This window comes from Falco biarmicus, chromosome 15 (assembly GCF_023638135.1).
Source record: "Falco biarmicus isolate bFalBia1 chromosome 15, bFalBia1.pri, whole genome shotgun sequence".
NCBI lineage: Eukaryota > Metazoa > Chordata > Aves > Falconiformes > Falconidae > Falco > Falco biarmicus.
In genome coordinates, this window is record NC_079302.1 from 11,437,537 (window position 1) to 11,463,733 (window position 26,197).

At 44.8% G+C, this 26,197-nt stretch overlaps 1 protein-coding gene across 2 annotated transcripts in view; it reads left to right on the forward strand.

The window, feature by feature from the left end:
• Positions 1-26,197, forward strand: part of WTIP (WT1 interacting protein) — an 88,520-nt gene that overhangs the window by 33,637 nt on the left and 28,686 nt on the right. For both annotated transcript variants that reach the window (XR_008825637.1, XM_056360479.1), the window contains exon 2: positions 3,942-4,043. Coding sequence is in view for 1 of the 2 variants with exons in the window: in XM_056360479.1 (XP_056216454.1) it covers positions 3,942-4,043 (102 nt within the window). In the remaining variant the exon portion in view is untranslated. The remainder of the gene's footprint in view (positions 1-3,941; positions 4,044-26,197) is intronic.

Here is a 26,197-nt window from a genome sequence, read left to right on the forward strand (position 1 = left end):
TGACAGCTGCTTATAACGAATCACTTGCTGGAGAGGCCAATGTAAGTTTAACATCCACAATAAATCCTTCTGTTGCTTTTGATGGTTCGGTGAAGCAACGGCAAAGAAATGAGGCAATAACGTCATTTATCAAGATTTGTGCATGAGGGGTTATAGACAGAAATGCCAGAGAATTACAGACTGTGGATTTCTGCTCTTTGAATAATATTAAGTGTAAATGGGAAAAGGTAGATCTCTCAGCGTAACCTCGCAGTCAGACTACTAATAGCTGCCAGTCCCGGGTACAGGGTTGACATGGAAGGATGGACAAGAAGGGTGCAGAGAGCTGGAGAGCTCTGAAAGGGCTTTCTTCTGGCTCCACTGCCAAGAGCAAACTGAAATGTTGTACAAAGACCTGACAGTGAAGTAACAGGATAGCTTGTTTCAGAGGTGAGCCCCATGTTCTCTGCTGTGTGTGCAACCTCTCTGGCCTGAGGGCCAGGAGAGACTGGGGTTACGGCAGAGCTCGTGGTATATGATGAGGTAGAGGGCAGGTTGGTGGGTGCTGTGCTTCTGATGGGTGTAATTCCTGCAGCTACTGGCTGACGGGACACCTTTTCTGATCAGTGTCCACAGTAATCAATAACCAGCCTTCATCAGCAGTTAACCATTAACTCATGGCAAATAGCAGATATTTTTCATAACCTTTGGTTACAAATAAATAATTAGACCTAACAGCCTTGGATAAGGCACCAAATTTTCTGAAATTCCCATTTCCTGTATCAGAGTTGAGCTAGCCTCAGGACCAGTGTTTTCTTGACACTTTGTTTACAATTAACTGATTGATCTAACTGGCAGGTCGTTTGTATTGCACGTTTAGCTTGGGACATTGGCATCTGATAATACTAAAGTTATAGTTCCTGCTTCACTGAAATCAGGTTTAATATTTTTTAAAAAAATTATAGTGTTCTTATTGTTGATCATGTAGATCTGTGTCTCTATATATAGATATATCTTTAGCTTATAATCTATACATTAGATTTATTGCTTTTTAAAATTGGTTTCCTTTGACAGATATTCTTATGGTCCAAAATGCCAGCATTGTGCCAGGATGTTGAGCTAGTTGAATGAAAGGCTAATCACTTTTCATTGTTTGAATTAATGGAGTTAAAGGTATAAACACCAAGAAAACAAAACAAACAAAAAAAGAAAGGTCTTTCCATTTCAGTATTTGAATCAATAGCATAGAAAGATTCTTCAAATACTTTTTTTTTTTTAACTTGACAGTATCGCATTTAAACTGATCTCACTACACAGCCCATACAGGTGGCTGTGTAAATGATGCGTTGAACGGCAACAGTTTAGTTTCAGAAATGCTTTGTACTGGTTTTGTGTGGAGGGCTGTGTTCGCGGGGGCACAGGGTGGCTTCTGTGGGAAGGTGCCAGCAGCTTCCCCCGTGCCCGATGGAGCCGATGCCAGCCGGCTCCCAGACGCACCCGCTGCTGGCCAAGGCCGAGCCCGGCAGCGACGCTGGCAGCGCCTCTGGGATAACGGGTTTCAAAAGGGGGAAAGTTCCTGCGCAAGAGCAGCTGCAGGGGGAGAGGGGAGGGAGCCCGTGGGAGAGCAACAGCCCTGCAGCCCCCCAGGCCAGGGCAGGAGGGGGCCGGGGGGGCTCCAGGCGCCGGAGCCCGTGGGGAAGCCCCCGGCGAGGCAGGCTGTGCCCCCGGCCCCGGGGGGTAACGGGGAGCAGACCCCCACCCGCAGCCCCTGGGACCCCAGGCCGGGGCAGGGGCAGCGTGTGAGGGGCAGGGGCGGCAGCGACAGCGTGTGCGGGACTGACCCCAGCCCCGTTCCCCGTCCCCCTGCCCCGCTGCGGGGAGGAGGGAGAGACATCGGGAGCCAAGCTGAGCCTGGGGAGGGGGGAGGGGAGGGGGGAAGCTGTTCTTAACACTCGGGTTAGTTCTCGTTACCCTGATCCCGTTTGATTGGTAACAAATTCAGCTGATCTCCCCGAGTCGAGTCCGTTCTGCCCGTGCCGCTGTGTGGCGAGTGATCTCCCTGCCCTTGGCTCGACCCACCAGCCTTTCGCCTCTCCTTGCATCTTCTCTCCCCTGTCTGGATGAGGAGGGGGGTGACAGAGCTGCTTTGGTGGGCACCTGGCCCCCACCAGGCTCAGCCCACCACATAAGTGTCTAAAATGTGTCTTGAATAGCTGGGGGGGCACAGTCATCCATGGGAATCGTGTTGTGTGTGACTATCTCCTTGCTGAGAGCCTGGGTGCAGTCTCCACTGCGTTACTGGGTACTGCTCTTCTGCCAGGCTTACTTTTCACCGTACGGGTGCCTGCCAGGGACAAACAGTATTTCTGTCTCTGTGGTGTGAGCAGCTTAGACCAATTCATATGCTGGAGTGAATAAAAGCAAAGCCCATGGACACTGAACTGAGAGACCAAACAGTTTGTTACCTTAAATTTGGGGGTTTTCTGCTATTGAAGTTTCTACCAGTGTATAATACGCTAATTTTCCCCTAAAGTGCTTGTATTTGTATTTTCTGTGTGTTTGTATAAAATGTTCACAGCATAGCTGGGGAGAATTCTGGATGATTAAAGCCCAGTTTTGTAGTTCTCAAGTTCCTACATTCAAGCGTATTAGCAGTTTCGTTAATGCTAGTGTTTAATGCCAAGTTTGTGTGTGCATTTGTAGAAACAGGGCTTCAAACAGCACATGGAGTGCAGCAGTTTCATTATAGAGTTGTGTGAGGCAAAAATCTCAATCTTTATTTTCTACTGTAGTATTTTAAAGATATCACACAGCCTTGTCTTGAGATGTACTGTCCTGCTCCAATTAAATAGAGACCATTGGACATCTCAGAAAAACCTAAAATTGGTAGTCCTGAGTATGTGACAGAAGGATGTGGATTCTCCAGCATTTCATTACTTCTTCATGGGGATACAGAAGCAAAGTGATACCTGAATTTCATGTCCCTGCCCTCATTTGAATTTAGAGAGGTTACACCTAGATAGAAAAAAATGCATGGGCAAAAGGCTTTTAAAGCTATAACTGTGAAGAAAAAGCCTTTTAGAAACAAACAAAAACCCACCCCAAAACCTCCTGTTTGTAGAGTTTATTGAAGTTACGACCTTTTCTGTGAGTCTGCTGTTTGTGGAGCTAACCGCTGACTTCACTAGTGCTACGTTGGCTCTTCATACTTTGGTCCCTCGTGGGAGTCATCCTTGGCATCACCAAAAGCGGGCTTGGTCAGCGAAGGTGAATTTCTGACCCCACTGAAGCAAAACTGTGAGCCGGAATTTTTGTCCTTAGACTGTAAGGAGGGCAGAAGTCTTGCTCTTCTCTTTTGTAAGGTGCCAGGTTGTGTTTATGAGGTTACATGCTACCATCCATGGAGAGTTAAACAATTACTAAATGTGACTGATGAACCCGTTTTCCCAGTACTGCATGGCTTTCACCATGGACCAGTGTTCTTGATGTTGCATCTGGAGAGGGGCAAAGAGAAGTATTTTGGTTTTGGACTCGGTGGTTGTTTTATTAGTGATTATTGAATGTGATGTGGTGGAGCACTTAGTTGTGAAGGTCTCACTACATTATTTCTTGGGCAAATGGAGTTATTTCCAGAGAGTGTATGGATTTTCTGCCCTCTCCTGTTGTGCCTGCCTCCTTTAGATTTCTTTCTTTAGACAGCCTCAATCTCCATGCATTGAAACACCAGCAGAAACTTTCCACCCCTTCGCTTTTTTATTTTTGCTTCTAATTTTATATTTCCATCTATTTGTTGCATTCAAGCCACCTGGTGGTATCTTGGGTACTTGAATCTGTTCAGGGTGAGGAGCTCATTGAATTCAGGGCCTGATGCAGGGGTATCATGAGTGTTACGAAAAAATGGCCTGGAGCTGGTTCTAGGTGCTGCAGAGGATTCTAACTGTCATTCTCTTTCTGCTTCGTAGGTATTTGTATAAAATGTGGAAAAGGTGTGTATGGAGCGAGCCAGGCTTGCCAAGCAATGGGTAACCTCTATCATACCAACTGCTTCACGTGCTGCTCTTGTGGTAAGTCGGATCTACCGTAACCTTATTAAGTGGCTTCCTTTTGTAATATGTATTCCTTTAGCAACCAGTGTACAAAGTGAGACCTCATCTTGCCTGCTGCCTGAGGCAAAATTCCCACGCAAGACTCCAGCTTCAAAAGATGTTTTTTATTTGCCATCTGTAAGTGTTCAATGGTGTTTTCCTAAGCAACAGCCCAGAAAAGTAGTATTTGGTTGTTTTAAGGGCTGCATTTACAAAATGGCTTCAACCTGGCCATTATAAGCACTACATGCTTTAAACCACTGTGTTTAATGGAAGTGTAATGTGCATTTATCATTTTTACAGAAAAACGATAAAATTTGTGCAGCCAAAAACTGTATCTTCCCTCACTTTCTATTTGCAAATGCAGCTCTAGTCAAGCATGTATACTTGTCATTTTTGTGTATACCTAATGCTTAGAAATTGTTCTCTTATGTTTAAATGTGATAAGAACAAATAGAAACTGCATGTTGAAATACCTTAAGCTACTACAATATTTTATTTTGTAGAGGAAAACTTGCAGGTAAATCACTGTCTCCTCCTTGCTGTGCTCAGGACCTTTTTAGATTTCTCTTTTCATTTGAATGCATGTGAAAGTGATGTATTCTGTATGTGATTTGGGGAAGTTGTGGCTTTGCCAGTGGAAAAACAGGACTTGGAAAAATTGAGGGCAGCACTTTCAGAAGTGTTTGTCTTAAGTCAAACATTGTGAACTTAACTTGGAAACTTACTTGATGTCTTGTCTGTAACTGCTGAGAGCTCACAAATTCCCACTGAGTTCAAGGCAAGTATGAGAGCTCAATTTTCAGGAGTCGGACAATTTTTTTTTATATACCCACATATTTATTTAGATTCCTAATATATGAAAATATTTGCCTGGATGTTAAAGAACTTGTTGTGATACATATACACAGCAGATGATTTACTCTGAGCAGAATGTGCCGAGTATAAATCCTTTATAAAAAAGATTAATTAAGGATTAGAAAAAGATCATTGTCGTAGAACCAAATAAGTTGATAATGAAAAGATCATTGTAAAGTTCACTTGTGAAAGGATAACTGTTGTCTTTTCTCCTGAGAGTTGTACAGATAAATACTGGTTTAAAGAAACCTACAACCTGGGCATAGAATTTAGTGACCTTTATAAATGACTCTGGACCATTAGCGGGTTCTAGAATAAACTCATCTCAAACCTTCAGGGAGCAGTCTTGACTTTGCTCAAGTCTGACAGTGAATGAGTAGCTATTTTGTTGGCTCCCAAAGTGAACAGCATCCTGCTTAGCAGAGGATTACAAAATACGGTATCGGATAATACCTATGCGCTCATGGCAGACATTAACCTAACTTAATTGCATGGGTGAATTCCAGCTTCTTCTCTCAGGCAGACATGTTTAAGTGGGCAGGATGCATGTTTGCTGCCACAGGCGTCTGTACACAGGTCACTGTTCCTCAGAAGAATGTATAAGGACCAAGGAATGTATTTTAATAGCAAAATACAAACCCAACTTTGTTCAAAAGCACAACGAGCTTTTCTGACTGTTCTGGTGAGGTGTGTGCGGCCAGTGTACATCTACCGTAGGGCGACTTGAGACGTGTCCGTTCGGAGCATAGTTTTGCCCCACCCCACCGTGCCAGTGGAATTCTGTGATTCACACAGCTTTCTGTGAGTCATGCGCAGGCACGGGGTTAAAGTGCTCCAGGTTGTCTACTGAGGTTCTCGCTGTACTGCTTGTGGGCTGGAGGGCCCAGCTATCATCCACCAGGGTGTTTCACAAGTGAGAACGGCTTGGATATCCTTCTGCCTGCAACCTCTGATACAGTCCCACCCGAAGGGGAATGTGGGGGGTGTTTCTTATGTTGGGTACTGAAAAGGTGGATGTGCTGCTGTGTGGCAGTAGTGCCTGGGCACGGGTAAAAAATCTTGATCAAAGCTTAGGTTCTGCTACACACAACCGTAAGTCAAAAGTAGAGCTTTTCCTCTCAACTCAGCTCCAAAATAATATCAAAATGAGCGTAGCTGGAAAGGGGGTGTTGAGTTAACTCTTTGGTTTCCTACTTTATTTGGAGCTGTGAGGTCCTTGGAAAAAACAGAATGATTCAGGGCAGTGCCAGTGGATCCAGACATTGGACACAAGGCGTGCAGGTTCCATTTGTGGGAATTGCATCTTGGGATGTGCAGCTCAAGAGGCTTTACAGGACCTCTTGTACAAGTAGCCAAATGGAAATGTGAACAGTATCGCAGTTCATGAACAGGGAGTTCATTTTACCTTCAGTGTGACATTGGTGGGACCCAGGTGAGAGTTCTGTGCTCTGGTTTTGGTGCCCACCTTTAAAGAGATGAAGAAAACCTGGAGAGAGCCCAAAAGGAGTTACACAGGTGATTAAAAGCTGGAGGAAAGCTAATTTTGAGAGCCCAGTGAATTTTGGGTATCAGAAACGATGGGAGGGGCATTTGGCTGGAACTTCTAAATACTTTTACCATGAAATGGCATTAGAAAGTGGTCTCATGTACTGGAGACAAACACAAGAGGTCTCTTTTCTGGAGGGTGAAATTACACAATTCAAATAGGAAATCAAAGACAGTTTTCATAAAATAAGCATGATTAAGTGCTGGAACAAAATAGCAAGAGAAGTGGCAGATTCTCTATTCTTCTTTGTTTTCAAATTAGGACCAAATGTCCCTTTGGAAAGTTTTCAGTTCAGCCAAGCTTTTAGATTCAGTGTACAGGTGATCACTAATGACCTTCGTAAGATTAATGTCACAGCACAGACGAATGCTCCTTCTGAGCCTTTTGACAGGAGAGTGGAGAAGAATATTGGTACACTCAGCCTAAAACTGTTCCTGTGTGCCAGTTGCTTTGTATACTTATGTGGTGGGCTGAGCCTGGTGGGGGCCAGGTGCCCACCAAAGCTGCTCTGTCACCCTGCTCTTCAACTGGACAGGGGAGACAAAATGTGCCAAAAAGCCCATGGATGGAGGCAAGGGCAGGGAGATCACTCGCCACACAGCGGCACGGGCAGAACGGACTCGACTCGGGGAGATCAGCTGAATTTGTTACCAATCAAACGGGATCAGGGTAACGAGAACTAACCCGAGTGTTAAGAACAGCTTCCCCCCTCCCCTCCCCCCCTCCCCAGGCTCAGCTTGGCTCCCGATGTCTCTCCCTCCTCCCCGCAGCAGGGCAGGGGGACGGGGAACGGGGCTGGGGTCAGTCCCGCACACGCTGTCGCTGCCGCTCCTGCCCCTCACACGCTGCCCCTGCCCCGGCCTGGGGTCCCAGGGGCTGCGGGTGGGGGTCTGCTCCCCGTTACCCCCCGGGGCCGGGGGCACAGCCTGCCTCGCCGGGGGCTTCCCCACGGGCTCCGGCGCCTGGAGCCCCCCCGGCCCCCTCCTGCCCTGGCCTGGGGGGCTGCAGGGCTGTTGCTCTCCCACGGGCTCCCTCCCCTCTCCCCCTGCAGCTGCTCTTGCGCAGGAACTTTCCCCCTTTTGAAACCCGTTATCCCAGAGGCGCTGCCAGCGTCGCTGCCGGGCTCGGCCTTGGCCAGCAGCGGGTGCGTCTGGGAGCCGGCTGGCATCGGCTCCATCGGGCACGGGGGAAGCTGCTGGCACCTTCCCACAGAAGCCACCCTGTGCCCCCGCGAACACAGCCTTGCCAGGCTAGCCCACTACAACTTAGAAATTAGAGTCAGAGTAAGAACACAAACTTGCCTTTCTTTTTTCTCTTTTTTTTCTAAATAACAAGAATGATCCGAACTGTCCTCCAGCAGCTATCAGTCTTACTTTCAATATAATGGATTTAGAAATTAAAGACAGTAACCAGAGAAGAAAAATTCTGTAGCTGAAGACATTTGATTTAGATAAGGGTCCAATATTTAACCAGCTACAATTAAAAAATATAAAAAAATATATTTCAAACCCTTGGGCAGAGTTGTGGTTTGGAGACCACTCAGGCTGAAATGCGATAATGAGTGATGGATCCTCCAAGGGCCTCGTTTCAGCACTCAGCAGTGAGTGTTTTCAGCTCGGCAAAGACAAGTGCAGTTATGCAGAGGAGTGGGAAGAGACCCTCAATAGGAAATGCTGCCCAAGTCAGTCCTTTCTTAGGTATTTCTTCGAGTTTAACTTTGGTTTCAGTGCCAAGTGTGATCTGTCAGGGTGCCCTGGTTGAAAAGGGTAGCATGTGGCAGAATGGGCCGTGCCATGCTGGGAGCTTACAGTGCTTGCCCCGGTGCTGTGCTTTTCATCTCCCACCATCATGTATCACACCCTGGCTGGAGAGTTTGCGTTGCTTGTAATTAAGAGAAAAACCTAAATACGCTCACAGATGCAGGCACCTCTGTGAGGACTCCAGCCTTGCTAGTGTAGAAGTGTGAGGATGGCTTCTCAGGGTTCTTCTACAGTGATGGTGGTTAGCTCTTGAGATCATGAAGTCAGAAAGATGAGGAAATATTTCAGAGACGTGGTAAATCAACAGGAGGCTTCTGTCTTCTTTAGACATTCTGGTAAAATGTCCGGATGGCAAGTCTCTTCATTGTTTTCCTAGGTTCTGGCAATTTTGGGATAAAACTCACTAATACACTAATTCAGAGTTGTACTGGGTCTCCTCAAAAAAAGGAAATCTGGACAGCGAGCTGAGGGCAGAAGAAGAATGGAAAGGAAAAGTAAATGACTTAGCAGGCACGTTTTATGTCCTGCATTTCTGCCTCTTTAATGTGTTCCGTGGGCTTTAGATAGTTGAGCCTTGCTCCCGTAACTGAGCAAGTTCAGCATGTGAGAACTTTGTCAGTTAATTTTTGTTACATCTTTGTGTAAACCCCTGTTGCCTACTGCAAAAAGCTATGCTCCACAGATAGCCTTTTTTTTTTTCAGAGGTCAGATAATTCTCTGCAGGTAATGCAAACACCAAAGCGATCTGGTTTCCTGGGATCAAGTAGTTCAATGTAGATCTTTATCCACAATTTCTTATTGGGGAAAACAACTGAAGCTTGTTAGGATGGTTTAAAAATGTAGATTCAAATTCTCTTTCAGCCCTAACACCAGTGGAACTTCTTTTAGGCCTCGGTTCAGCAAAATTCTTAGACGTGTGCTTAAATACATATTACTCATATGTAAGCACGCTTTGCTGAATCTTAAGTAACAGATGAATTCAGGCAACAACATACACTGTCCCTTCTGTTAAGTGTAAGATTTTGGTTTTGGCAGGAGTTCAGTTGCAGATTTTGCTTACGGGAGACAAGAGCTGAAAAATGTCTGCCTGAAAAGCTCATCTAATTCCTCTTGGTAGTATTTTAGAGCATGACAGAATTTCTTGAAGAATAATTGCAATAATGCCAGATCGCATGTGTGCTCTAAGTGCAGGTGATCAGTTGCAGGAATTCAGGGGCTTTATTCGATAGTCATTGCAGGAGATAACTTATCAGGTGCCTCCAGTTTGCAGCTCATAATGCTATCCACAGCATCTTTTCAGGCTGAAATTTTTAATCCAGTGGTAATGATTGTAAAAACTGCAGTAAAATAAATCTTTACAATGAGGAATATGGGTTTGTTTTTTGTTACTCTGAGGGTGCAGGAGACAGGCAGGGAATGAGCTTTGCAGAGCTAAGGGTTTGAAGTCTCTGTACTCTCAAAGCTGAGACGTATTTCACCATAAAAACAGGAACATGTTCTGTCTCTTACATGAAGGCAAATGTTTGAACATGCCATTCTTCTTTAATTTGCACTTTTGCCACGGGATTGAAGGCACAGGAAATCGCCACAAGATCAATCAGAAGCCCAAAGCAAACTGTATAATCCCAAAGGTATGCAGCTCATTTCTTACCTGGTAGCTATTGATCGAACGGGAGCACTCGTGGGGGTTTCATACAGCAGTTTAATTTTAAGGGGCAGCTTGTAAAGGTATCACAGTTCAGTTGATTACTGGTGCTGCTGCTGCCTCAGCACCAGCGTTTGTCCAGACTTCACAAGCTAATTGCTACAACGCTCTAAGAGAAGGATCACAGCAAGGGCTGACAGCGCTGCTGTTTTAAAAGGCCTAAGTGGGATGACAGTAGCAGTGCGTATTGTTACCCTGAAGGTGTAGAGAGCCGTTGTGAACTAGCCCATGCCCTCCAACCGATGTGAAAGCGCAACTGGTTCGTGGTTGTGGATGCAACCTGCCTTCGTGTGCATACAGAGTCTTGGAGACAACAGCTCCCTCTTTCTGACTGAGGCCACCCGGTGCTGCTGTATGTAGATGTCTATTAATAGGACGTTGCTCATGTCCCGTCTTGTAGGGAGAAGTTCCTTGTGACACTGGAAACGGTCTTTTGCGTATTTGCTGCCCTGGGTTGAACCTTTGTTTGCTCTTGGTGGTAATAAGGCACAGAACATCTTAAGGGAGCTGTGTCCCTTCAGTGTATATTTATCAGCAGTTGGTGAGTGTTTAAAATACCCAAATTCCCAGTGGAAGGTTCATTTTCAATTCATATTTGTTCTGTCCCCACAGCATATTTATAAGTCTGGCCTGAGTCACTACTTGTACGTTGCGTGCTGCCAGTACTTGCTTTGTAGCCTTAAATTAAATGCTCTGTGAATGTGATTTTCATGGATAATAAAACAAAATTCAACATCAAATCTATGAGCTTTACACTCAGGTGTGTGGTACAAATATATGCGTGTGTGTCAGTGGTGTTTAACTCTTCAGTGCCTCGTGGCTGACTTTTAGGTAACTCAGTTGCAGGCTCGGTATCTGTTCATCTGACTGCAACTGTTCTGAGCACCGAGGAAACACAGCGAGAAACACTTAAAGGAGAGGAGCTACTGAGTATTGCTGCAAGGGGTACGTTGCTGTGCAGTGAAAGTCTGCTGGGTAGCTAATGTCCTTGCACGCTTTTCCCTGCTGTTTTCTAACCACATACTGTCCATATAGACCAGAGCAGACTGGAATTTTGGGATTTTTGGTCTGTAATCCTGCCAGAGCCATTGGCTAATACCTGGTGCTCAGGGGAGGACAAGCAGGCGGGTGATTCAGTGCTGTGCATGTGGGAACATTCCTCCCCGACCCCCATGGCTTGGAGCGTGAGAGCTGGATGCCCTCAACTCGCATAACTGCAATTGTTACTCATCCCTGACTCAGACCCGGTGTTCAGATTGAATTCATGGCCACCTGAATGTTTGGTGGTTTCCAGGCCATAACTGGAGCTGGCAGTAGGTCCTGATGCACCACTGCACATGGGGCAGTTACTTTGAGGTGTGATTCACAGGAAAAGCCAAGCACTTTGGAGAGGTGTGAGTTTGGTTAGGAAACAGGACTGCAGAATTTGCTGTATATGCCGCTAAGACTGCGGTTTGTGTAGATGGGTAGCTGAGATAACTTGCAGCGCTGCTGCAGCAGTGCAGAATTTTTGCCCGAGTCACTTTGCATCTTTGGGATAAGTTGCAGCCTGTGCTTAGCCCCGTGCTTTCCGTTTTAACACCTATCAAGACAGATAGTTAAAAGCTATTTCAGGTATGTCTGCAACTGCAGTCTCAGACAAACCCATTATTGTAAAATTCAGGGAAAGGGAGGTGCTCGCTGCTAAAAAGAGGCAGTCAGATGGTAGAGATGTCAGCTGGCTTCAGACGTTCAGGTTCACCTTGCGCAAGAGGCTGAACCATGAATGAGTCTCAGCAAAGGAATGTAGTCTTGTCTTCTGGTAATTAAGTCAAACTTGGATACCAGCCCATGTAAGGGCCCAAGTACCTTCAGGTACCAATTGGTGGAAAAATGTTTCCTTTATCTTGATCCGTGGTTAGCCTGATAATATTCTATGCTTTAGAAAAACAAAAAAAGGATGGGATGGGAAAAGGGTAATCAGAAATGTTTGAGGTAGGACTGACACAGGAAACTCTCCTTTATTTAGAATGTATTTAGTTGTTTTTTACATTTTAGGAGGTATTTAGTAGTTTCTCTGCATTGCTCTGTTGTCCCAGCTAGCCCTGGTCCAGCAGGGCACTGATCTGCGTGCTTAACTTCAGATAAATAGACCAGTCCATTGACTGTGTCCCGTCTGTAAATGATACTACTAGATATGATGTCATGAAAGGTTTTCAGTTCCGTGACTGCTTTAAATAAAGTTGGTTCAGCTCTAACAGAGAACCTGTTCCCTAAGGGCAGCTCTTCTGGTTGGCCCAGTCCTGGGCCTTACTTCCGTGGTGACATCTCAGATGCTTGAAGATGCATGTGCTTAAAGTTGGGGTTGTTTTCTTGGGGGGGAAAGGCAGGGTCTCAATAGAGAGTATCAGTTTCCTCTGAGGGCTGCCTTGGTGCAGCTAGCCTCGGTAGGTCTGGAGGCTGACCCCCAGGGAAAGGTGGTGTGGATAGGTAGCTAGCTGACACAGAAACGGAAAACATGCCCATTCCCTATTTCTGATTATCAGAGGGCCTGCGATCAATAGTTGGCCGGTGGTTCGTGTCTGTCCTTGTCTCCTTGAAAGGTAGTAATTGCGTTCTGCTATTAATCATTCCAGCATGAAATGTATGGCTTTTGATGGTTCTTTTAATTGGTGGGGGTTGCCTGGCAACTAATGATGGAAACTTTTCTCTGTGTTGATTGACTGACCATAGATGTATTCCTTCCACAATATTTTTGTATTCATAATGTGGAACCAATCACTGAGAGCACCTGTGATCCTTTCAGGGGTTGGAAAACACATAAAGTACAAAAAATACGCTCTTAATTAACAAGGTTTCTGCCCCTGTTTTTTATTTCTCAGTAAAACCCACAGAGAACCTAATCACTTCCTTGCATAGTTTTGTGTGTTTGGAATGCCACCTATTGTTTGGTGTAACAAGATTTGCTAAAATATCCCCGTTTCCTTATCAGCTTCTGTAATTTGCAGGTCTCAGTTGTCTTAGTCAGAAACCCCTCTCTCCTGTGTGGTTTTCTTCATCGTTCCCTTCTACTCTTTTTATTATTTTTCCCCCCTCCTCTTTCTTGCCTTCACCTCCAACCATTTAAAATGTTTCTTTGGAACACATCTCAATTTCTCCAAAAGAAAAGATTCCCTTGGGCTGCTGTTGAGTTCATCTCTCAAAGGGGAAGAAATTCAGATAATCCAGAACAGAGCACAGGCAAGTCACTGACATTATCAACAGATGTTTCTGTTTCCTATTTCCAGGTTCTGTAATTTTTAAGTATGACCTGAAAACAAAGGGAAAAACAGGTGGAAGGAAAAAAGTGAAGAAAATTAACAAAAGGAGGATACACACAGTTGGCGTCCTGTAATTTTAATGATCTTAAGTTTCTGCTATACGTTGTCTGTATATATTTTGCAAAGCGCCTAGTCAATGCTTCAGTGATGTCCTTGATGCTTTACTTAGCTGAAAACTAAACCCCAGAATGCCACAGTGCTCTGAAATAATTCTGATTTTATATAGATCATTACCACTTCTTCAACAATAAATCAACTCTGTCTCCACATGTGCCAGTTATTCAGTTTTGTCCTTCATCACTTCAGCACTTCTTCCTCCCACAACCGATGATTTTGTCTCCAGTGCCTGTCTCAGTAAATGTGGTCCTCATACACAAACCTGTCCGTGTACACAAACTCTTTCATGTGCTCTCATGTGTTTAGCCTTCCCTCTAAACATGTTTCATCTGGATACTGTCCTATCATTTGACTGAATCTCCATCTTTCCTTTGCTCTTACTCTTTGGATGTGTGGATCTCACCATCGCTGCTCTGGACTGACCCAAAGCATGCTCTGTGGACAGCCATTACCTGATTGTTTTCCTGGTTTGTTGGAAGGATTGAACTTTAGGTTTTGTCTCTGCGTCTTCTGTGAAGAAGGGAAGGCAAGCATTCCATCTCCTTTGACTTTTTCTTCTTCCTTCTTTCTGCCTATGTTTGCTGTGGCATGTGCCTTCTACTACGAAAGAATTCAGACTTTATTTTTGTGTGGGCATCTTTTGTTCTTCATTTCAAACAAGCACAATGGATTTCTTTAGTAGAGATCTTAACTGCATGTCAGTATCTTTTTCTCCAGAAAATAGTGAGCTTGCCCCCTTGTCCTTAGCACTGTTTGAAATCTTATTGTACCCTGGTCATTTCCCGTTTTGACTTGTAATGCATATCTTAGGCTTTTCCTGTATCCCCGAGTTCCCAGGGTCTAAAGACTCCAGACTGGTGGCAGCTCATCATCCCCTTACCAAGGAGGCAAGATTATACTGCTTTGCAGCCGTGGAAACGTCAGTCTGTTCTTCCTCACCAGCAAAGCTCCTTTTCCAAACTTTCCATGTTCTTCTACCACCAAATAGTTTTCTGTGCTTACCCCTGTTACCTGCTTTCCTGCTGACCCCAGTCTTGGACTTCTTGCTGTCCCTTCCTCTGGTGACACTCTGCAGCACAGTGGCAGCATCTCTTCTCTTCCCTCTTGCCAGGCAACACACACCTCTCATTCCTGCCCTAACAATGATAGGAACTCTTAGCAAAGGACACGGTGTGAAGTGCAAATCTGGTTTTGCCTCTTCTGTTGATTTTCATCCTCAAGTGCTAAGAAAAGGACTTTATTGGTTTGTACCTCATCCATGCCTCCTGTCCAGACTAGGTTACTAACTCATTCTTAATAATAATTCTTGTTTACTGCTTATTTCAAGGGAGAGGTGTCTGTATAGCCTGAGAACTCATTGATGTTCCACACCAGAAAGCAGCCTGGGTTTTATCTTAGAAATTAATTTTACAGATCAAAGGTTTCCACTGCCACTCTTCACTTTAAGGATGCTTTTACTTCTTGTGGGTCTAGAAAAGCTGTTTCCCATTAAGGATCTTGCTATGTATAAAACAAAATAAAAGATCTTTTTTTTTCTTAAAGTTTGTCTTCACATTTATATAACAGAGTGGCAGCAGACTTTAGTATTCTTTCAGGCTTTCTTCTGGCAGAGGGCATTGGCAGATGACAGAAGAAAAAAAAGGAGAGAGGAGTGATAGGTTGGTGGTCATGAAGGGGTAAATCAGCCCTCTTAATCAGAGGACAGGGTTTTACTCCACTTGCTATGGGCTTCCTCATCATCTTGTGCAGATCACTTAGCCTGCCTGGCTTCACCCATGTGGAGATAATTCTTCTCACCTACCTCACACGAGTGATGATGTGCTGATTCCATTAATATTTTGAAAGTGTTTGAAGGTCCTGGGGTCAAAGTACTGGAAAAGTGAGAAGTTTTGTAAATTATTAAATAATTACTGTTATATCACAAATAGATGCATTTGCTGGAGGAAGCACTTGCAGTGTCTGGCAGCCAAGCCATACAGCTGCTGCAGTGTGCTACTGAAAATAATTACTTGCTCAAATAATGCATGTTTACGGTTTATGGAGGACCATTTTGAGGATTATATATCATTAAATACATGGACTAACGTAAGATTTTAAAAAGACTGCTTTCCCAGCATCAGTCCCTGGAGTCCTTAGTGCCTGGGCCACGTGAATAACGTTCCCATTCCTCTGTCCAAGCCTAACGTTGTGTTTTTAATTTATTTTAAGTATCCAAGGAATGCTGTCTCCAGTATTCAGAGGACTCGAAATCGGATGTGAGGCACAAATGCACCAGAGAAGCTTATCAGAGAAACAGGCTTGGCGTGAAGCCTACATAAACAACCATAAATTTTTTCTCATTGAAATGACGGGACTTGGGAGGACTGGCCAATTATAGCTGCAGTGGGCTGTCCTTGGGCACCAAGGAAAGTGCTTTGGTGACCCCTGGTATTGGACACGAGCTGAATGTTTTGCTTGCTTATAAACTTACTGTTACAAAATGACCAGCTTGGTTGTGGTAAATTGACTTCTACAGGTCGCTTTCCAGAGTTATTTACCAGCAGTGGATGTTTTCTCCTATCTTTGGACTTCTCGGGAAATTTCAGCTTGGTTTTAACCCAGGTAGGGAAGCGATCTTCTTCCCAGCAACTCTTCTCTGCCTCTCTCCCTCAAAACACAGCACAGGAAGAAACTCGGTAAATTTGATCTTAGCCAGAAAGCATTTTTTCCCCCTTCCAATAAATACCTCATTTCCTGAAAATCCTGCCTTTGACCAGAACTTCTACTGGGACTTTTTAGATTTATCATCACTCACAGCCAAATCCAGTTTCAGTGAGTGTCAAAGTATCCTTGACTTTGTGGAGAGTGACATGAGTTCTTCGCTGGGCAGCAGGAGCCTGCTCCCATCACACCAGCATTAATGGTGTGGTTTGCCCTAGGTGAGCCTGTTCCCTGTACTTGTATAAAAAGCAGATAATTTTGCAATATAGCTTTGATTATTGAACACCAGGCCAGAAATAGCAAAGAATTATTTTATGGTTTTACTGAGAAACTCCTAGTATTCTGCCAACATGAAACCTGTATGTGGGTGCCCTGCATTGAAGTGACACAAATAAAAATAGGTTATCTTCATGCTTGCAATCTCAATCCCACGGTCTTGAAATAGGTACGGTAAATACTTCCTAAAAACAAACCTGAAGTGAAACCCCGCCATGGCCTCCCTGATGGCCAACGTCCAGTCCGTATTCAGTACTCCTCCATTTATAGAATTATTGACTCCATTTGGCAGTTCACAGGACCAGTATCTGATTGAGCGCAGGCAGCACGCTTTGGCAGCCAGCAGAGATAACGTGATATGCTGTGGTGTCAGTGCGTGTCTGGAAATTGCTGCTGGGCTGCAGAGGATGAAAGCAATCTGGCTGGGGCTGGTACCTGATACATAGGTGCTCTGTGCTGTCCCTTAAACAGTTGCCTTCTCTTGATGATGCATTCTCTCATGAGAGCTCACCAGATCTCCTGGCTCAACATTCAGATAAATTAATGAGAATTATTTTCTTAAAGTGATGGAGAATGCAGGAGTGTAATAGCTTTGGGTGTAGTCCTTGCCTGTCCCGAACATCCCAGCAGGCTCAGGGCATGCAAGGAGTGAGGAGGAATTCCTTGGGGAATGGCACTGTTTACTGGATGCTTGGTCCGCTTGTTCCTCTTCTCGTGGGCATGGTACTTGAGGAACAGGTCTGTGTCCTGTGCTCCTGAGCCAGAATAACCTCCTACTATCATCCTGGGGTAGAGGGGGCTCAGGTGCTTCAGCATTTCACCCACAACATTGCCGTTCCTGGGTGATGAAACAACCACCCTGCAAGCTGAAATGACAGAGCCTCTGTGCCATGCCCATAAAGCAAGTGACAGGTGAAGATGTAGCTCGGTATGCTTGCATTTAAATTTTAGTTTGTGTGTGATGTGACTAAAGATCTGGAAGCCCAACAGAGGCAGTAAATGTTGCTGGCACTCTCGGAGCATCTTCTGCTGAGTGGTTTTGCAAGTGCTCCTCTTGCAATTTGAGAAAAGTGCTTTGGGACAGGAGGGTGTAGGGCAGGCTGTTGACAGCTGTGGCCTCTTGAGGTGGTTCAAGCCCCATGGTAAACTGAGTTGTTTCTGAGGTCACTGGGGCCTTGCAAAGTAGTTCCTAAAGTCCCCTGTGAGCGCTTGCTGCCTTGTGGTGTTAGAGGCAGGCTTGCAAAAACTGGTTTCAAGTCCCATGGATGCCCTCCCTTTCCTCTGCCTGTTCGTCCCATGGAGTGCAGGTGGTGCAAGGCATTGGGTGCTCAGCGCGGGGTTCCCTCGCTGCTTTGTGCACCATCCTGCTCCTTTCTGTCTTTATAAATTCCCTTCATAGATGCAAAACCCCCTGTACTTCTTCCCTTTCCTGTTCAGGGCCCTGTATAACCGCGTTCTCACCTCCGTATCTGCTGTGACTGTTTCTCCCCCTGTGACTCAGCTGGTCAGTCCCTCACATTGCCATCCCGTACCTGCTCCCTCTTGTCCTGCTCCTGCAGCCCAGCCTTGGCACGGGGGCAGCCTGCCTGCGTTTGGGAAGGGGCTCCCACCTCCTGTCTGCCCAGCCACCCTGCCTTCTGCTGGCAGGGACTCTGCTTCCAGCAGTGATCCCTGCTCGGGATGCCTCTGAGGCTGGCTTCTTTCTCCTCCTCTCCCCCAGCTCCCAGTCTGATTTTTCTTGTCTAAAACCATCGAGCCTTGACTTTCTGTTGCTGTGCTCCTGTGAACTTGCACAGTGTTTGGAATAGTAGTCATAAAAGTGAAAGATGAGCTAGGCAAGAAATAGGCAAAGAAGTGGAGGAGAGAAACCTGAAGCATCCCCTGTAAGAAGAAATAAAATCAGCACTGGCTGCTGGCTTGTGACAGCACGGCCGATTCCACTGGTGCGGGTGACTTACAGTGCCAGTGTATGTGCAGAACGCAGCTGCTAATACCTGCCAGCTTTTTTAATTGTACCTGTGCGGAGGAAAGGCACCCGATTTGATGGAACAATTTTTGATTACTGACTGCTGTGTCTTAATGGTTGTCTATCGGTGTGTTGTTTTAAAATGCAAGTGTGTGTCCTGACGTGCAATGGGATACAGTCATAGAGCCTCAGTCACTTACTTAACTCAGCTGGCTGCCTGGGTACTCTACATTGTCAGTCTTCCAAATGCATTCGCTGCAAAATTTTTCCTGGAAATAATGCAAATAACTTATTTGAATGAGCCAGTGGATTAGCAACCTTAGGAACTACAGCAATGTAAATTCAGATCTATGGAAACAATTTGCTGACTCAGTATTAATAGTCCAGTAGTCTCCAAAGTGGGGTGCAGGCACCCCAGAGAGTGTTTAAGACAATCCATTAGAGTGTGGGAAGAAATTACTTTAGTAGACATAGATAATATATAAATAAATATGCATGTATAGGTGTGCATGCCCAAACATTTTTTACTGATGTAGAGCACAATCAAAGAAGTTTGGAGACCACTGTTCTGGAGGAAGAAAGCCTAAAGAATACGCAGCCACCAGGACTTGTTTTGCTGTTTCCACGAGTTGTTTAACAAAGGAGAATGTTATACGCTTGGGAAAGTGAGGGTGGAAATCATCTGCTCAAACTTCTAAGAAGGCACGTAGGTGAGCGCCAGAGATCGTGTTTTCTAAGCCTTGTTTTTGAACAGATGTTATTTTATATTATCCTGGTTAAATTCTAGTAGCAAATCATCCCTGTTGTTACAACTGTTCTTTTTCAGACCATGCTGGGTGAGGTTAGTTCAAGTAAAGTGGCCAGCGGTTAATATCTCAGGAGTACGGTGGTGTTTAGATGGTGATGATAATTTGGGGTTACACATAGAGGTGGCACAGCATGGATGCTGGCAGATGCAGACATACAGTACCTAAATGTTGAAACCTTGGGAAGGTTCCAGTTAAATACATGCAAAGGGGAAATCATCCTTTATCAGTGAAGTTCTGCAGCTGGTTCTGTGCAGTTTTGAATGATTAACTTTGGGGTTTACAGCAGCCAATGCATTTGGTATTTGTGGTTTGCTGTATAGCTGCTTTTTCATATTTGCTGTATAGCTGCTTTTCCACCTAGTCCAAATGTTGGGCTAGTGAACAGGATATGTGAAAACAAAAAAGGGAAAATCAAAAGAAGGAATAACCAAGTTTGATACGAGCATGGCTGAAGGCAGAGGTTTTCGTTGTCTTAGTCACCACTGGCTGTAGGGGTGAGCTGATGTCTCATGCTGGGTAGGGAATAGAGGAAGGAAGTGGATTTAGTGGAAAATTGATTGCATCTACTTGGGCTCTTTCCAGCTGAATTCTGAGTTAAGTACATTCATCCTGAACTAATCGTTGGGGAGAATTGGCTGAAATCTCACATACTTTTTAAAAGGAAAGCTAAGCATTAAAGGAACAATATCCTTATTGTACCTGAGTGCCAAAAGAAGTGAGTGCACTATCAGGAGTCCTACCTATTCAGCTCTCTGTCTTGGAAGCTGCTTGTGGTTTTTAGTTCTAACGTGACCTGGTGCACAAAGCTGTGGTCAGTCCACCACAAAACATCAAGGATGGGCCATTTTGGTGGGCTGATTTCTGGTTATATTTTGGATTGGCTGGGCAAGCCCCAGTTCATTTCATAATTCAGCGCAACTATAATTTTCAATTCTATTTACAGCAAAGTATACTGGAATATTGTCTAAAACACGTATCTAAGGTCCTAGCAAGGTTTTGTTCAAAGTCATACAGAATAAATCTGCAGTAACTTTACTAAGAGTGTAATACAGTTCACCAGTGCGAGCAAGAGAAGAGTTGTCTTTCTGTGCAGTTCTTTCAATTTTACTGCTAAATAATCTGTTCCCAAAGAATGTGCTTCAGAACCAGCAGAATGTTTTAATGCTTTGCCATCCTGAGAATATTTATATTTTTTCCACTGTGTACTAAATTTTCTAAGCTTTCTGAGCACTTCTGGTCCTGAGGACCATTCCCCAATACATTCTTCTGTTATCACAGGAAGAAAAAAGTTATAGCTGTTGCTCAAGGTGCTGTCTCTAGGCACGGTGGATCTCAACAATCTCTCCTTATTGCAAAGATTCATCTCAAGGGGATAAGAATTAAGGACTGTGAGCTTGATTTCACAAACACATGGGTGCCGTGACATTGGTGTTGGCTGCTGGACGCTTTCTGGATGTGACTCAGATCCAGCATGGCTGGTGTGTTTAGGTTCAGCAGCAGCACCCTTTGATGCTGCTCACGCTGAGGTGCTGACGCATACGATGCTACTGTTCTGTGCAAATCCATTCTTGTTTTTCTGAGACAACGCAGAAGATCGTTCGGGGAAATTGCTCATCCCCCTTGAGGCTCTGTTGCATGTTGCCGCAGGATTGGGCTGTGTCCACTCCTTTTGTTCAACATACTTTTATGTATCAAGTATTAAGAGGTAGGTGATGCTGCAGCTCACTGTTCAGAGATGATATTCAGCAACGTGACTTGCTGATTTAGCTCTTGATCGATTTTCTGACCATCCACTTCAGGGCCAGGCTAAGCTATGATTTTTAGTTGAGGCTGAACTTGAATGAAGAAGAGAATAATGACTTGCAAGAAAGAACCTGGTAGCAATGGTGAGGGGTCTGCAGTGCCCTCAGTTCAACAAGTTTACCTAACTTCTGCTAGTTAAGTTTGTCAGGTGGAATCTCTCATGGGTTCTTGCCCTGCTCTGAATGCCTGGATGTCAGGAGGGACCAAACATCTTTCTTTCCCCATCCCCTCTTTGTTTTCCCCTCTTTTTTTTCCTTTTTTCCCTGGTCTTACTGGAATATGGTGGCTGCTTCTTTTGGATGTATTCCCACAGAAATTATCTCCCGTTGCGTATTACAGCAGTTCGCTCCTTGTGAAGGCTGCTCATTTACCTCAGGCGGTGCAGAACTCAGAGGCTCGATCATGTCTCCTACAGGGAGCTCACACAAAGAGTGTGAACTTTTTGAGTCAGGGACTATCAGTTCAACTTCTATGTGTCCGCTTCTGTGCTGTACAAAGAGAACCTGAGTGGAGTCTCAAGAGGGTAAAAATACCAGTTGTGCCTGGATTTGTGTCCCGTTCATTTCCAGGTGTGGTTGAAGACTGAAGTTTCAGGCTTTGACTATAAAGCTCTTCTCTGGTCTGGTGGTGGTGACTGTAGGGGCGGCTTTGTTCTTTAGGATGCAACAGGAGCTTGAGATCAGCAGAGGTTTAAAACAAAAAAAGCGAATGCTTCATACAATGCATAATGAAATTGTGGAGCTCACTGCCATAGGGACAGTGTGAAGGCCAAAAGTATAAATGATCTCATAGAGCAATTAGACAAATTAAAGAAGGATTGGTCCAGCGAGGCTATTAAACATAATAGTTATGATGCAACCTGTGGTGCAGGAAGGCCTTAAGTGCTGGCTGCTGGAAGCTGAGAAGTTATTCTTGGGAACACATCGTCCTGCATGAGCCCTGTTTTAATGCTCTTACCCATTGAGCTTCCACTCTTGCCCAGAGCTGGAGACAGGATACTGGGCTAGATGGATCCTTGTTGCTGCCATTATGGTGGTTCTTACTGGAGCTTGAATGAAAACCACCCACCAGGTTGCGTGTGTAGCAGCCGGGAAGGCTGCGTCCTGCAGAGTTAGGAAGACTTGGGCTGGATAGGCTGCAGTTCGGTGATGGCTGTATGTTGCCGTAGAGTGGGCTGGCACTGGGACCCTGGCATAGCGTGATAAGACAAGTACTCTCTTAAGTCCTGGCTTATGCACAGCAGATGGAAATGTCAAATTCTTTGCTGATAACGAGCAGGGTCTGTGATGGAATAATGAAACTTCCCATGGAAGCTGCTTTGGGGGAAGAGCTATACCCCCTTCCCTCCCAGCTTGCTGAGTGGTGGGGAGGCCTCTTGTGGTTTTTACCCAGTCTCTGTGTTGCTTTGTCTTTGCTCTTTTTTTGCATTTCTAAATCCAGCCCGGGGGGGGGAGGGGGGGGGGGGAGGGAATCTTAGTTGAAGTACATTTGGAGCTTTATGTTACATTTCCCTGTTAGTATGTCTGCTTGCTTACCAAGAAATACATTTTGAGATGCATGTTAATATATAAGCCCAAAATAGGTATTAGATCAATGCAGGCCATTGTATTTCTGTTTTAAAAAATACGCTTGGCTTATGTTTTTACAAACTCCTTTTCAACATAAGTTCTTCTGTTGGAGCTCCGTGGAAATAATTTATGCCTTAATCTTGAAATTGATGGGTGGTATGGGATAGAATAAATACGTAAGTGGGAGAGAAAGGAAACATCTGCCAATTTTAACTTTTGCAAATTATATGGATGCTTGAAAGTATCTGCTAAGTTTATAATACCGTCTGCGCAGGAACGCTTTGCCCTAGTACCAGAGGTCAGAGATCTTCTTGTCCCTGCAGCGTAAATAACCTGACTGAAGAGGAGGGGGAAAGAGAAAGGAAGAGAGAATTCCACACTAGAGTAAACGTGGCATGGAGATTATGGATACCCTGCCAAGAAAGGTGGGGGTTTCCAGCAAGGTGACAGAAGATATTAGCTACCTATCTACATAATCCTGCTGGAGACTGACAGTTCAAGCCATGCAGCTAGGTTTGGGCAGAAACGTACCAGCCACCCCCTCTCCAGCCAGTCTGGGGCTTGCTGGTTCTGGTGGTGGTGAGCGCTGCAGAGTGGTCAAAGCAAGACACGTTGCCTGCCTCAGTGCAGAAATGTGGGGGGATTTTGGCAGCAAAGGAGTGCTTCTGGATAGAAAGGTGCTTCCTTCAGTGTGATAGCTGACACAAAGCAAAATCCTAGGGAATGAAGTTTTTCATTTTGACATCATGGCAGTTTAAGGTAAACTGCAGAGGAGAGTCTAGAGTTTACCCTGGGCTACAAACATGTCAAAAAAGATGAACTACCTTGTTTTCATCTGGATTTTACCACGCGTTAGTGAATGCATAGTGAAGGCAGACTTTTTTCTGGCAAAGATAGTACCTTGGGGCAGGTCTACAGCTTGTGTAAATTGTGATGAATTCAGTGATGCTGTCGCGATGTACCCCAGCTGCAAATTCAGCTTAGCGTAGTCATCCGAGGTGGGAGGCGAGTGGTACTAGCACATCTGTGTGGCAGGAGCTGGCACGTTGCTCCCATGCTGGAGAGGTGGTGCAGAGCAGAGCGCCGTGCAGAGCCTGGATAACAGCCCAGAAATGGAAATGGTAATTGTATTATACAAGAGTGTACTTCTGTGAGAGTTCACGTAAGAGCTGGGCAACGGTAGCTGGGAGGAAAAACAGTTAACTGCCATCTGCCTTTTCAGGACAGATCAACCTGAAATAGAGAATGACAATGAATACTGACTTTGTAGCAGTTAATTTGTACTGAAAAGCTCTTTTTTACTGTACAAATATGAGTTGGTATAGGAACTTAAACTATAGAGGAATTTTCGATTTAAGATTTTAAAAATAACTTGTTTTAAATGATAATTTAAATAATAATGTTAAACCATTTTTGTGCTTTCCTTGCATCAATATTTTTAAAAAGTAAATCTAATCTCTTAAAAATGTTCGTTCATATCTTCCTGTGTCTGTCTACCTGATGATAATATTCGATTAGAATTTGTTCACAGACTCTGAATACTCTTTCCTGAAAGAACCTATGTAAAGGGAGAAAACAATACACATCCTGTACTCCACCTTCACAGGCCTCTAGCATACGATGCCACCTTTTGTTTGCAAGAGTTTAAATTTCAAATAAAATCCCAGCATTCTTTTGAAAAAAAAGGAAAGGGCCTCTCCCCTGCTTAGATTGTCAAATCCCAGACTAGCCCGGAATTGAATAGGCCAAGTCAGTGACCTCAGGCAGAAAGAATGTTGGTTATTTACGTAGGGCTTCTGCTATTTTAGCAGCAAACCTTTTCTTCTGAAAGGACAATGTATACTGTTTTGTGTTTATGGCCAAGTAAAAAGCTTGTACATTTGAGATTTGCATCGTAATAGCCTCGTAACTCAATATACAGCATCCTCAAAAATAGCAGAGCAAGGCTGTGTTTTGTTTGCCTGGTGCAGGTCTTTTAGAGGCTTTTACAAAAGTTGTTTGAAAAACCATCCTAAAGGTTCAGCTGCTTATATGTTTGCTTTGGTGGCCTTTTTTCCCCTGGAGTTTTGGTTGCTTACCCCCCCCCCCCCCAAAAAAAAAAAAAAAAAACCAACCAAAACAAAACACAACAAACCAACCTAAAATTACGCGTGGTTTCTTTATGAGCTATCAGGCCAGTGCTCAAAATATTTTGATGCATCTCAAACTAAGCTGTGCCGGCAGCTTGAAACCAGGAAAATGTGTGAGTGCATCCGTGTGTGTGAGTGTGTAATTCACACACCAAGCATTTTTCCTGAAATAATGGAAGATCTTTACAGGCATTCTGGCCTGGTGGATGAGCCTGCAATTCCAAATGGTTTTTAAAGTGTGCCTTTCTCAATAGATCGTAACCATGAGGAGCTATTGTGTGAGTAAAGCACACATTTAGGATCCAATCCTGCATTCCTTAAAGTCAATGGGAGTCTGAGCGTGAAAGGAATGCAGGATTGGGTCCTGAAACAGGGGAGCAAAATTGTGTGCCAGATTGCTTTGAAAAGAAGAATACAGCACATCCACAGTAGCCACTTTTTAGTGTTTCACATTTCAAACGGCTGGAGTCTGTGAAAAGTGGCTTCTGCCAACATGCAGTATCTTCTATTCAAAGGAATTTGGCATTGATTTTTTTTTTCTTCTATCTTAAAACCCCTGAAAGCCCTAGAAATTCACCCCTCCTTTCACAAAGGCTGAGCAATTGAGCATTGTGAGGAGGGGAGGGGGCAGTGGCAGTGGGGGATGGAAGTTTCCCCAAGCCCAGGGGTTGGGGCACAGTCCTCCTTGCAGCCCCTCCACGCTATGAAGACCCTGCACTGCCCTGGCACCTGCGACACTGGCTGCCGCTTGAACGCCAGGACCCCACCATGGGGAGGTTGTGCTCATGTTGCTCAGTGGTTTTGTGCAAGGCCCCTGTAGGAGACATAGGAGAAAAAATTAATTAACAGTTATCCGGGGGCTAAAGCATTCTCAGTGCTCCCTCTTCTCGAGTGGTCAGAGTGACAGAAACCTTGTGCAAAGAAAACCTCTGTGCAGATAGGCAGCCATAAGCCAGAGGGAGGGATGGAGAACTGCGAGCCCAAACTCAAATGTAAGTAAAGGAGAAATGGTAACAAATAAAGGAAAAGTGTTGGAAGCTTTTGTTTTCTTCTGACACATCTTTAATTCCTGGGCAGGCGAACCTCCTCTACCATGTGAAAGAAAACAGATTTCCTGGGTGAAAATCTGCATCAGTTTTATCTTGAGATGATGGGGGTAGAGGAGGTAGCAGAGGTGGGTTGTTATTACTTATTTTCAATTATTTGTTCCATGTTTGTAAAACTTGATATTTCTTGTGAAGTTTCAGTTCCTGGAATCATCTTAGCTTCCGCTGTTCAGAAATAGTAGTTGTCCGACTTGGGGTTTGTGGAGAACAGTTTGGATTCTGGACGTTTCATTCGCCCTTTAGCTTTTGAGTTATTTTGGTCCTGGTGTCTCGATCATTAAAATACGCACTTGAGAGCACACAGACACTCTTCAGAGGGCAGGTTGCACCTCACAGGGCAAGAAAAGCTGCAGTGTCTGTGCCAGAGTATAAGGCTGCGGACGGTGGTCCCCACCGTGGTGCCCTATGCTGTCATGTCGGTCCGCAGGCCATCCGGGAGATGGCTTGGGCACAGCTGCCCCTGCGTGGCTTTGGTGACGGGCCCTGCTGCA